Below are 13,696 nucleotides of genomic sequence, written 5' to 3'. Positions count from 1 at the left end.
ATAAAGTTGTAATCTTACCTTCATTACTTCTATCTTTTATTGTGTCCTTTCTGGCGCTGCTAGCATCGTTACATGTCCACCTCCACAGGTGGTGGCCAGTGTTAGCTAACACTAGCTTTATCACCTAGATAAAGCTAGTGTTAGCTGCTAGCAGTAGCTTTATCTAGGCCCAGTCCACAAGTAGGCTGGTATTTTTTGAATGCCTAGCTTTAACTGTGAGCTTTGGGGGTTAGGTTTTCGGGAAAACTAATATCCTTTCACAGTGTATGTGTAGACAGGACAAAAAATAAACAAAAACAAAGTTTGTTTATATGAGGTGAGTTGTGTTGCGGTTTTGGACGTAGCCAAACTTGTGCTAGTGTTAGCATTAGCTAACATTGGACTTTTAACATGCTTACATATACTGTACATAGGCTACATAGTTTCGTTTGTGTTCGCCTACCAGAGCAATATTTGTTTTGGCCGCCCTTAAGAGTGGGATTTGTTCTTTTTGCACTTTTAGCATGTGTGGACAGGATTGTTTTCTACAAAAAAAGCCATTGTGCTACTGTGATTTTTAAAATAGCCAAGATCAGTGTGAATTGGAAAGAAGTAAGTATCTTTGAGAAAGATGATGGAACTCAACTCAGTGATCCAAGTTATGGTTTCTTCATATCGCCCCTTGGACTTTCTTGAGTTTTCATGGAGCAAACTGTCAAAGGGTAAAAAAGTCCAATCACTTATCTATAGGAAGACAAATTTAACATCTTCCTGTTGTAGAGATGCTGTATGTGAGCTGGGGGCAATTTGCACTATGAAATATTCTATTTATTTTTAAGTATTAATTTTGACCCGTAGAAAACCTTTTTTGGATGTACTGAACACTTAATTATTTCTGCCTTTAAAATGGGTAAATACAGGAAACTTATTATTATTATATTATTTTTTTCTACTAATAATGTCTGATCTGTCTTACAAGACATTTCTATGACACATTTGCCTGGTTAGCATCGGAAAAGGTCCTTTTTTGTTTTGTTTTTAAAGACACTTTCAAATTGCTGTTTTACATAGCAAAGCATTTTTTCGACAATAGAATTTGGCCCAGGTCTGCGCTCAATACATTTTAGCCCTTTCAGGGGGGGGGGGGGGGAGTAGAAAGCACAAAGGGTCCACTCTCAAAGTGGCCAACACTTCCACTAACAACCCACATGTATTCTCAGCAGCATTCATATTTCCGTTCCTTCTATTCAAAGAGGGCCCTTTTTTTGTTGTTGTCAATTTTCAGACTATCAGGCTTCTCTCGCTTCTATATTCCTGGGCTTCCTCTCCTTCACAAACGGAGACAGACGTGTCAACATTCGGTCAACTTCAGTACACCGATGCTACTTTTACTGATGGATTTCGACAAAACAAACAAACAAACAAACAAACCCGACAAGAAACAACTGTACAAAGTTCAGTTCTTCCTCAAAAGAAACATCAGGGTTAGCCATCTTTTCAATACTGACGACACTGTTTTTGCACAAAGGGTTGACGGCACGGTGGGTCAAACAAGCCCTGTTCTTCTTCTTCTTAGAGAATTTTTTTTTTTTTTTTTTTGCAGTTTCATCAAAATAACACTACTTTCAGAAATGTCCGTCCATCAACTGCACGGTTTGCAGTCCTGCCCCCTCTGATGGCTTTCCGGATATTCCGCGTTTCAGCGTGGCTCGAAATGCGAAGCTCTGGAACTGCCAGGCTGAATCCTGGAAGTCCCTTCGAACTGAAAACACACATCCTGCGGATGGGGGACGACGTCGAATCTCGGACGAGATTCTTTTGGTGAGAAACGACTGATCCCAAGCAGCCACATCCAAGAAGAGAGAGCGAGAAACAGACGACTGAATGACGAGAGAATTCCAGAAATGGTATCACAGGACGATTTCACATGTCTCTCCCAGTTCTACTCTCAACGTCCGGACGATCCAGGAATGCAAATTTCGTAAAATAGGTCAACCACAGACAGACGACCAGTGTTTTCATCTGTTCTTCCTCGAGGTCGTGTCTGTCGGTCGGCTGCTGCTGCTGCTGCTGCTGCTTCCCATGTTGAAACCCGTTACTTCGCCGTCCTCCTCCGCGCCTCTCGGCCGCCCTTCCGTCCACGGATGGGCCAAGTAGCCGTGAGCGTCCACGCCGCAGACGTGGCGTTTGGTTTGGTCCAGAGAACCTGTGCTGTTACATTTCTTGATCAACTGGGGCGCCAGAGAGCCCGGGGTGAGCAGCGACGTCAGCGAGAGGCTGATCAGCGTTTCCGACAAGTGTTCGCTGTTAAAAGTCTGCCGGCAGCCATCGCCGCCCGTCCCGGTACCCACGTCCTCGTCCGAAGGGTCCATGGAGTCTTGGCGGGGACAGCCGGGGCTGGTGCTGCCACCTCCGCAGCTGCTTTGGCTCCTCTGGTGCCCCCTGGTGGCTTTGAGGGAAACGGTATTACTGCGTCTCTTAAGTAAGGCGTCGCCCCGGTCTCCTGAGACTGGTTCCTGGGGATGTAAGCCGTGGCCGGGGAGAGGGCAGAGGAGAGGCACCGGGAGGTGCAGTTCCCGATGCGGGGAGACGCTGAAGCTGAGACCCTCCTCCAGAGTGGTCTGCAGGCTGCCCTCAGAACTGCCCGTGGCCAGGGAGGAGTCACTGTGCGATGGGTGCTGCACACAAAGAAGGAAAGGGAAGATCAGCACGTTTTAAACATAAGGATACAGGAAAAAATGTTAATTTAAAATGAAGCTCCTAAATGACACCTTTGAACTACAGTAAAATAATATACTACACTCTTAGAAATAAGGGTTCCAAAAGGGTCCTTCTACAAGGGCTGAGGTTCTACCTGGAGCCATTTGCTTCTGAAAAATCCTTTCTTCAGGAAAGGGTTCTTGGTAACACTAATGGTTCCAGTAAGAACCATTTTGATCCAGAGAACCCTTTAAAACCCCATTTCCTGAATAAAGGGTTTTAAAATGTTTCTTGGTGGAACCCTCCGAAAGAGTTCCAAAAAGGTTCTACCTGGAGCCAAAAAGGGTTCTCCTATGAGGACAAGCTGAAGAACCTTATATGGTTCTACTTAGTGTAGTCATTCAGTTTATGGGTCATATAACAACAAACAAACCAAAACATATTTAAATGTAAGGAAGCTGGAATGGGGAAAAACTTCAACTCAGGCCAATGAATGAATGAATAGCCAGACTATGTGGTAATTAAATTAAATTAAATTAGTCGTTGATTTTTAAATGGTTAATCCATTCATTGTTGGAGCTGGAGTTTAAACCCCCTCTAAAAGATATTCCCTGCTCTAACAAAGAAAAACAAGGGGAAAATAAACAGTATTAAACAGGGACTGTGCTGAATTTGCTCTATTTATGCAGCCATTAAAGTCTCCAATAAAGGACCTGAACCGAGCAGAGGGAACCCACTTGAAAAACAGCAAATTTGAAATATAAACTATTCCATTTCTAAGTACGTTTGGAGTTTTAATGAAACAGAATGAGTAGTATAGCACACCCACTGTGTCATATAGGATGTTGTTGTCGCTTTATTGGCTGAAGGGCATTGATCCTTATTGCCAACACTGGCACTGGTGCATACCGTGCTCTCGGCATACAAGACCCAAGGGAGAGTGAGAGATTATGATAAAAGGGGGGAAAACAAAAAAAAACAAAAAACAAGGGGGGATTTTGGCCAGAAAAAAAATCCCAAAGACTCGAAAGCCACACAAAAAGGAAAAACAAACATGACGACGAGATTAAGGAAAGCGAAGAAACAGGACGTGAGAAGGAGCACGAAGGGAGAGAGGGGGAACAACAAAGTCGGTATCAGACACGGGGCTGGTCGGGGCTAATTAGCCGAGCGCCACGGAGCATTACTGTTGCAGCTGAGGATCACAGAGGCACTCAGGCACGAGCTAAACAAACCAAACAGGTAGACGAGAGAGAAATCCGTCTCTATGGTTACGCGGGGAACAAGAACTGAAATAAAGGCTTCTCGTTTCATGCTAGAGCCAAGAGAAGGGAGGTGGTGATTTTTTCCGCTGTAGATCGGCGCCTGGCTTTAATTACAAGTAAAATGAGTCGTCGAGAGATTTCACGCGCGATAGTCGGACGTCAATGAGCTGATCGTCCGCAGGCGACACGAGAGAGGCCGCTCTGACCACATCGCTCCGAAGAGTTGATTTCTAACCGCGGCCACCTTTTGACAAAAAAACTGACAACCTGTCAGGAAAAAAGGACGTCTGAATCGATATCTCGCGTCAGTCTTTGATGCATTTGCGGTGACAGCTTGAGGTGTTTTCACAGTAACAAGCTTCCAGATCGCGAGCTCGCTCGACATTATACCTCGTTTGGCAAATCCCTTCTGACTGCCTGACAAGTACGGTTCGCTGCACGTCCTCCCCGGGAATCATCTGTTTACACGGCACCACATTGTCTCCGACGCGTTGCACCCCGATACTCGCGTCAGTTTTCCGTTCGTCTATCTGCCCAACCATCCGTCTGCTCATAATACCTGAGAGCTCAGGGGTCTGCTGTTGGCTCCCGGCGAGCGCAGGGAGGCCCACGAGGCCGGGGAGGCCAACATCGACGGGCCCCTGTCCCCTGGGCCGACGCCGTTCCCGGGACTCCCCGGATGAGCTGCGGCAGCCGGATGAAAGAAGTCTGCTGGTAGATGGAAGAGAGGCGAAGACCTGCCGCCACCTCCACAGCAGCTTTCTCCATCGTTATCTGGGGGAAAAGGGTTAATCCAATTGAATTATAAACCTAATGCTGTTAGCATTAGCTTAGCTTGTTTCTTGGGTTAGAATTCTTCTAGTGTTCGCTGTTACGACGTTGTCGTTTCTTTTACTTCGTCAGCTAAAGTTGAAAATAAAGAACATATATAAGTGTTAAAAATAAAACAATTCACTTAGCTAAGCTGCTTTTAGCATTAGCATAGCTTGTTTCTTGGGTCAGGATTCTTCCAGTGTTCACTGTTACAACGTTGTCGTTTCTTTTACTTCATCAGCTATAGTTGAAAATAAAGAACATGAATAAGTGTTAAAAATAAATCAATTCAGTTAGCTAAGCTGCTGTTAGCGTAAGCTTAGCTTCTTGTCAGTTCTTCAAGTGTTCACTGTTACACAGGTTCAGTGGAAATGGTTCTGACAGTCTTTGGACAGCCAAAATGGTAACCAATTGTCAAAAAAGTTTTGTGTAATAAGTGTGTAATTTTCTCTGGTGTGCCCCAAGGTTCCGTCCTGGGACCCTTTTTTTATTCCCCTGCAATTTCCCCCCTTCCTGTTATTGCTATAAAACAAATGTATTAATGTCATTTTTATTATCAATAATGCTAATTATTATTATTATAAAGCAACAGATGGATGGATTGATTATTATTTCTTAATATTATATAAAATTACACAAAATATAAGGACAATTTGACATTTATTGCATATTATTATAATGAGAGAATCTCAATTAAATCCTTAGCACACATTTGACTCAATCTAAAAATGTCTTTTTACAGTCTTTAGAACTGTGTGTCATATATGTTATTTTATTTAACCTGTATGTAACCAGGTGAGTCCCATTGAGATTAATCATTACTTTAACAGGGATTTGATTTAGCATGTTTTCGAGAAAGGGTTTCATCTAAAGTCAAACATTGCTATTTATAAAAAGGTGGATATAAGGTCCGAAGATGAAATGCGATTTTGTTTTTAATTGACTTTGACGTTTAATGCTCCACGATGACAACCATATTACTGCGGGGGGTAGAGTTGTGGGTCATAACGTGCCATTCATCAACACGACTGCGTCCGTCCTGCTGCTGCTGGCCTCATCTATCACAGCTTTAATTGCATTGGAAGTCAATTATTGGCGTACCTGCTTCTCAATCTGTGGAGGGGAAAAAAAATGCCCCTACTGTCATTGTTGCATCAAAGTCACGGCTTAATGAAATTGTGGCGGTAAATCAGCAGCAAGGGGTCACCGCACATCCTCCCGACATAAGATAATAAGGAACGCTGATGAGAGATCGTCTTAATGTGATTCAATTGACGTGGGAGATGGAATTGAACTATTTCAGTGGTGTTGAATACCAAAAAACTATTTAGACAAAGTGGTGTTTTATTGAAATCCTGTGACCCGAGACTGTATATGGGGACCCAGTTTTTGACCTAAATCACTACAAATCCAGATAAAGACCAAATTTGAGGATAATGTCTTCTTATTATAATCACTTTTTAATTAAATGTTTGGTAAAGACACAGATGTTGACTTAAAGGCAGGGAAAACTCTTCAAATTTGTTAAAGGACCCCCCAACAAATGCCGTTAGCATTAGCTTAGCTTGTTTCTTGGGTCAGGATTATTCTAGAGTTCGCCGTTACAACATCGTTGTTTCTTTTACTTCATCTGCTAAAGTTGAAAATAAAGAACATGAATAAGTGTTAAAAATAAAACAATTCAGTTAGCTAAGCTGCTGTTAGCATTAGCTTAGCTTGTTTCGTGGGTCAGGATTCTTCTAGTGTTAGCCGTTACGACGTCGTTGTTTCTTTTACTTCGTCTGCTAAAGTTGAAAATAAAGAACAGCTAAGCTGCCGTTAGCATTAGCTTAGCTTGTTTCTTGGGTCAGGATTCTTCTAGTGTTCGCCGTACCAACGTCGTTGTTTCTTTTACTTCATCAGCTAAAGATGAAAAAAATAAAACGATTCAATTAGCGAAGCTGATGTTAGCATTAGCTCAGCATCAGGTCAGAGTTCTTCTAGCGATTTGAGTCCAGGTCAGTTTTAGGAAGAATTATCGTATTATTATTGTATAAAATTATTTGTACACTACCTGGGACATGTGCGGGGCTCTGCTGCTTCGCCCGACGATGGACGCCCACCTCAAACAACTCCCGGACCCCGTCCTCGCTCCCATAACTGGACGGACGGAGCCCTCTGTAGCCCACCTGAGCGGGCAGCTCCTCTGAACTGTGGGAGTCGCTGCTGCCCATCTGAGAACAAGACGGGTGGAAAGAGAGTAACAGAGAAACAAAGAGATGGAGACAGAATAAGCGTGATATCCAGGTGTGTCGCGGATGTTCATCGGAGCACGAGTGATACCGAAAAAAACTGAAGCCTTTCATTTCCTCCTGTCATAATAGAAATCCCGAGTACAATGTTGTTTCCAATTTCAAAAAAAGCTCGCTTTTCATGTTCCATCCCTCTCCTTTATCCATCAACAACACAAGTCTGATTAAATTTGATGAGGTAAAAATAAAATAAAAAGGCGAGGGGGGCTTCAAAGCTTCAAATTGCTCGGTCGTCGCCGCTGTCACTTGCAAACCGGATCAAATGAACTGGCCCTCAATAACGGCAGTGATGAAACGAGCCAGGTGGAACATGCTTACACACAAACAGACACACAAAATCAGTGTTTTATGAGTTTTATTCCACTATTCCTGTGGGGACACTTGTTAGCCCTTTACGCTACTTGTAAAGCTTTAAGAGCTTTAAAGCCACATACCGTAGACGTTAGCGAGCGAGCCATGAACCAACACCTCCCACTGTTTTGGGGCAACCCTTAAAGGTACCCTATGTAAGAAATGTATGAAGTAATCACATGACCACGGTTGCCTAAAGAGCACCAACTACAGGTTTGAAATCCCTTAAAATTCAAAAAGTCAAACTCATTTTCACTGAGGGCCACATCAGCATAATGGTTACCATCAAAGGGGCCAGATGTAAGTGTCATATCGAATAAATGTAACCAAATGTAATGTATATTAAAGGTAACTATTACGTAACATTTTGCTAAATAACTTTCTGTATTTATTACTTATTCAGTTTCACTCGTTGCATGATGATGCGCTGCGATCTAGTGTGGGTAATGCAATCGCCATGCATTGTGGGTAATGTAGTTTATGGTCGAGGCATGCCTTAACCACTTCTTCCCTGACCCTCTTTTTGGAGTCCCTGCTCAAAAAAATTACGTGCCCAAACAAAATGCTGCTGAAAAGAAGCAGAGTGAAATTGCAGAGGTTTTAGTCTTTCGGCACAGTTTGGCACCATCTGTGCCATTTGAGATTTCTTAGGTACCAAATGATTAAAAACCCATTTAATTTTATTTATATGTCACTATTGGTCTAAAAAGAACTTGTTTTGACAAAAAAAAAAAAAAAAGATAACTCGCTGTTAATCGATGCTTCCTGTGCGGTGCGTAACGTTTTTCTTTCCACTCCTATTGGTTTGATCCATCGTGTTTTAACGGTGTTTCGTGAACATAAGAATGATTTATATGAGAGTTTAGCTGAGTTTCTGACCTTTCTGTGTATATGCAGCATTTTCTGTGTTTGTTAAAGTTAGACATGGTTTTATGACGCTTTTGTCGCGGCGTCTGACGCTGCCCCGGTGTCGGGGGCAACCGTGAAGAAGAGGTTAAAGCAGCGTAGACCTATTTTAACACAGATTTTTAAGACCAATTAATCACTCGCGGGCCACATCTGGCCCCCCCGGGCCTTGAGTTTGACACATGGTGCCTTAAAAGAATGCCCGTAAAAAGCCTCACAACCCCTCTCAAAAACAGAAAAATAGTATAGAGTATAGAGATGTGTTATAAATAAAGACGCTTGAAAGCAGAGAGAGGAATTTGAAGAGAGATCCAAGTGCGTACGTCTTGTCCTTTGTGTTTAAGACGCACTCTTTAGTGTTTTTAAATTTGCATCCATTAAAGGCCAACGGTTTGCACATTTTGCACATGATATACGTAGCCCCCTCGTCATTGTACTTGCATATTGAACCGGATTAAAATCAAGTATACTACAGCTCTTCACAGTCAAAAACAGTCAATCCAGGATTATAGTTGATTTAAAAAAGGCTTTTTCACTTTTTTTTTTTTTGCACACACACACACACACTGTATCTCTGGGGCTTTGAGTGTTCACAGCTCGTGTCACACCTCTTCCTCTTCCATCTTGCTAATCATCATTAATTACTATTTACATGCTCTAGCGCCTGATTAAAACACCTGCCTCCCTCTATGCTCTTGACACGAGCATGCAGTGTTTGTGTGTGTGTGTGTGTGTGTGTGTGTGTGTGTGTACCTGGCTGTCTCTGACCAGCAGCTGGTAGTTGCTGTGTTCGTCGAGGCTGAGGTCATCGGGCAGCGCCGGAGACGACGACTTGTCCGACAGCTGCTCCGACATGAGCGACGCCTGCTCCACCTCGGCCAGTCGGATCTGTCCGACAAAGACACGGCGTAGCCGGTATGGCATCACGGCATCACAGACAACCTCAGCGTATATGCAATTTACCAAGAATAGAACATCCACAGTCACACAGTAGAGTCGTCTGTGAGGCGTACGCGAGATTTAAATTCTTACTTTCTTCATTTTTGATCATAATCTACATGACTTTTTCATTGAAAAAAATGGCTCGTCTTTGAATAAAGGCCACATTCTTTACGTGTAAATGTTCCTTTGGGGTTCAAAGCCGTAGCTTTAAATCACACTCATGTTAGCGTATAGCTTTAATTTTGCTCTAATCATAAACTTACCTCTGATTCTCGGTCGTGGGAACAAATTATTTTAGTCAATTTTTAGTAAATCTATGTTTATGATCAAGGACAAAACTTTAAGGTTTAAGCCTTAGTTATATATATATGTACATATATACACACGTACATATATACATATATACACATACATATATACACGTACATATATTTATATATATATACATATATATACACATATATATACACATACATACACATATACACACATATATATATATAGATACATACATACATACATATATATACATACATTCATATACATACATACATATATACATAAATACACATATATACACATATACATATATACACATAATTGTGAGGTATACGTCGCTCCATATATCAAAACAAGCACTTTTACTTTGAAATTCTGCTATTGTGATATATAAGGTTAAGCACGAGTAAATTGTCTTAATTGACAGTTATCGCTTAATTTTAGATTTATTAATTTATTTAGCGTCATAAATATGTCACGATTGTGAGGTACGCGTCGCTCCATATATCGAAACAAGCACTTTTACTTTGAAATTATGGGAAATATCATCACGAATATCTTTATTGTGATGTCATGATGGAATAGAGTTAGAATTTTAAGCTCATATTGCATACCCACTACTAGCTTACACTACACTAACAACAAGGACGGGAACCTTTTTGGTATGCAAAGGCCACCGTCTTTTCCTTTTGTGGTCGGGAGTCACTAGATGTCACAAATTCTTACAAACTGGATTTTTTATTTTTCCATTGTGTGTGAAACGTGCCTTGGAAACATAAAATGTCAACATTTTTGCCAAAGCGTTCCACTTCACTGAAGGCAGAGCAAATCGAATAAATAAGACGGATAAAATCAAGGGCAAGGGTAGAGACAAGAAGTCAAAATAAAAAATACAAGTTGAAAAAGCAAATAAAATATATCAAAAGACAAGAAGTGAAGGTCACGTCAGATTGCGGAAAAATTTGCATTCATGCCGTCGCAAAAGGTCCGGGGTGAACTTGTTATTGAATGTATGCAGATAGAAATTTAATCACATACACACACATGGAGCTGCAGATTGAAATATGCAATCTGCACATGCATGGCGTCGACTTCACGGGATCACCTCTGTGAAAATTGTTTTTGGTCGTTTACATGTGACTGATGTGACGCCTGCGTGTGCGTCATGAGTGAACGCAGGGCGGCTTTGAGGCATCAATCGTCAGGTGGAACGACTCCATATATACGAAGGGAGATTTTTGAGAAGCTGGACCTTTTGTGAGTCCGTGAGGCAGATGATAATATGATAATGGTAGTAATTATAATTATACGTGTTCACAAACGTGGGTAATTTGAGAAATTTCACTGATTCGACAACCAGGCAGGGGGTTTTATGGATCATTTTAGCTGCTTTTTTCCAAACGTGCAGAGGCTATATACCAATGTGCAATATAGAGCGTCTCGTATCCTATTTTTTCCTGATTTTCACCAACGATATAAACACGCCAGAGCAAAAACTATACTCAAAAATGTAGAAAATCAGGTTAGTCAGTGCAATTCAAAGTTCAAAAGAAAATAAAAACGCTCCATTTTTGGGACTTCTGCACAACTGTCGCTACTTTAAATCGCGACTAAAAAACGCGATATGAAATGAATCGTAACTTTGACTCGACACACACGTAAGACGACGAAGAAAAACACATTTTTTTAAAGCCAGAATATGCGAATTATAAACACTCCCGCCCATATAATGTCCATATAAGGAGTTGTGTACCATTTACCACCAAAAAAATATAAAAATAAAGTAATTTGACAACTTAAAATTAAGGGAAAACACGGCATGGAACCGGCACGACACGGAACTGACACGACATAGCACGGAACCAGAACGGCACAGCATGGCACGGAACCGGCACGACACGGACCGAGCACGGCACACAACCGGCAAGGCTCCGGCACGACACGGAACCGGCATGACACGGAACTGGCACGGCACGGCACAAAACCAGCACAGCACCGAACTGGCAAGGCACGAAACGGCACGAAACGGCACGGCACGAAACGAAACGGAACCAGCACGACAAGGCACGGAACCAGCACGGCACGACACGGCACGGAACCGGCACGGCACGAAACCAGCACGTAATTTGACAACTTAAAATGAAGGGAAAAAGGTTTATTTAGAAAACCACTGCCTGTTGTGCATGGACTATATTTATGAACTATAGTATTTGTCTCACAATGTGCCAAAAGAAAAAGTCCAACTATGGCGACAAAGACTTCCCGATTTCCCGGCTTCCCGAAAGCGTGGCGATGTGAAATGACCGTAATAACCACGTGTTTGGCTTTGACGTGCGTCTTCTCAGCTGTCAGAAACCGTTGGAGAGTAAGAGAGAACGTCTCTAATGTACCACTAGAGGGCACTTGAGTATGAGGCATGAGCACCATAGTTTGAGAACCTATAGGTAAGTAGATGATTATGACGGATGGACAACATTTTGTGCAATAAAAAACAACAAAAAAAACCCGATGATGTATAAATAATTCCAATGCACGCCATCTGTTTTGTGACGGATAAACTTTATTTTTTATTTTTTTAAATGAGAATTAATCCTCAACTGGTTTTTTGGGCTCATTACCGTCATGATGGAAACATCTGCATATGAAGAATGCACATAAATTGTGTCCAATTTGCGGTCGACAGCGATGAAAATACTAATAAATCACTCTACATTGTCTCGATTGCGACGGAAAGGGGGGGGGGGAAGTGATATAACTCACATGGACAGTTTTCTGCTGCAAACTTCACTTATTTATATTCATATATATTGTAATTCGAGCGGGGAACTCACACGGCTCGGAACAAGACAAAGTCAGTATATACTGCACATATCTAGAGGTTTAATAAATAGATGAACTAGCATCTGGGGGATAACTACACCAATAAATGAATGCATGTCATTTCTCGAGCGAGCTGAGCCATAAACAAACAACCTGGAGGGAAATAGAAGAGGACGTGTGTGGATGTTGTTTGTTCTCATATTGACCTGGGAACACAGATGAAGCGTACGGTGTGTGCCGTGGTGCATTTATGGGATTGAGACCCAGTCGTTGGCTCTCAAAGCTGTTTGCAATCCACACACACACACACACACACACACACACACACACACACACACACACACACACACACACACACACACGTATATATATATACATACAGCGTGGCTAATGTGATATAGTGCACACAGATTCTCTCTACCTCTGCACACACACTCTATCTTAGTGACACAGTGTATTCCCTCACCCTCCCAAAAAAGCCTGAATCTCTTTCTTTTTTCTGGCATGTTTTACATATTATTATTGTTATTATTAAGACTTATAAGAGCTCAGAGGCTTAACTTGCACAACTGTAGTTTATCTACAATGATTTGTATCCGTTAGCTTTGGAGACAGTGGCACCGTCTTACATCATGGCGCGGTATCCCGATTTGCTCAGATGTCGCGGAGGTTATGCAAAACTTGCTTAAAACGACGTTAAACGGGACTTTGAATATTACATGGCCGCCCAAATCCGTAATCTTGATCAAATATGGACACCAAAGCAAATAATCATTTATTTTTCACTTTATTATCACATCATAATATAGTGTTGTGTCCCGGCACGGCACGGCACGGGACCGGCACGACACGGCACTGAACCAGCAAGGCACGGCACGGCACGACACGGAATCAGCACGGCACGACACGGAATCAGCACGGCACGACACGGAATCAGCACGGCACGACACGGCCCAGAACCGGCACGACACGGAACCGGCACGGCACGGAACCGACACAACACAACACAGCACAGCACGGAACCGGCACAGCACGGAACCGGCACGGCACGGAACCAGCACGGCACGGAACCGGCACGGCACGGAACCAGAACGGCACGGCATGGAACCGGCACGGCACGGAACCGGCACGACACGGTACTATGCTAGTGGAAACGTAACCTAAACCTTGCTGTGACGAAGCGAGCCAGGACCATACCGGAACCGGCACAGAACCGACACGGCACGGAACCAGCACGGCAAGGCACGGAACCGGCACGACACGGCACTATGCTAGTGGAAACGCAACCTAAACCTTGCTGTGCCGAGGCGAGCCAGGACCATACCGGAACCGGCACGGCACGGAACCAGC

The 13,696-nt window shown here is 42.8% G+C and overlaps 1 protein-coding gene across 1 annotated transcript in view; it reads right to left on the bottom strand.

Annotated features, from left to right (window-relative positions):
• Positions 1–1,997: 1,997 nt before the first annotated feature.
• Positions 1,998–13,696, bottom strand: part of cacna1ib (calcium voltage-gated channel subunit alpha1 Ib) — a gene marked incomplete at its 3' end in the record, with an annotated part of 154,744 nt that continues 143,045 nt past the window's right edge. Inside the window, exons 34-37 of the mRNA XM_083905613.1 lie at positions 9,059–9,193; positions 6,808–6,970; positions 4,504–4,718; positions 1,998–2,657 (exon numbers count right to left, since the gene is read on the bottom strand). Coding sequence (XP_083761739.1) covers positions 1,998–2,657; positions 4,504–4,718; positions 6,808–6,970; positions 9,059–9,193 — 1,173 coding nt within the window. The remainder of the gene's footprint in view (positions 2,658–4,503; positions 4,719–6,807; positions 6,971–9,058; positions 9,194–13,696) is intronic.

The sequence above is a fragment of the Microchirus variegatus genome (assembly GCF_963457635.1).
Source record: "Microchirus variegatus genome assembly, chromosome: 19".
NCBI lineage: Eukaryota > Metazoa > Chordata > Actinopteri > Pleuronectiformes > Soleidae > Microchirus > Microchirus variegatus.
The sequence above is the reverse complement of the archived record's forward strand: the minus strand, read 5'-3'. Positions and strand labels throughout refer to the sequence as shown.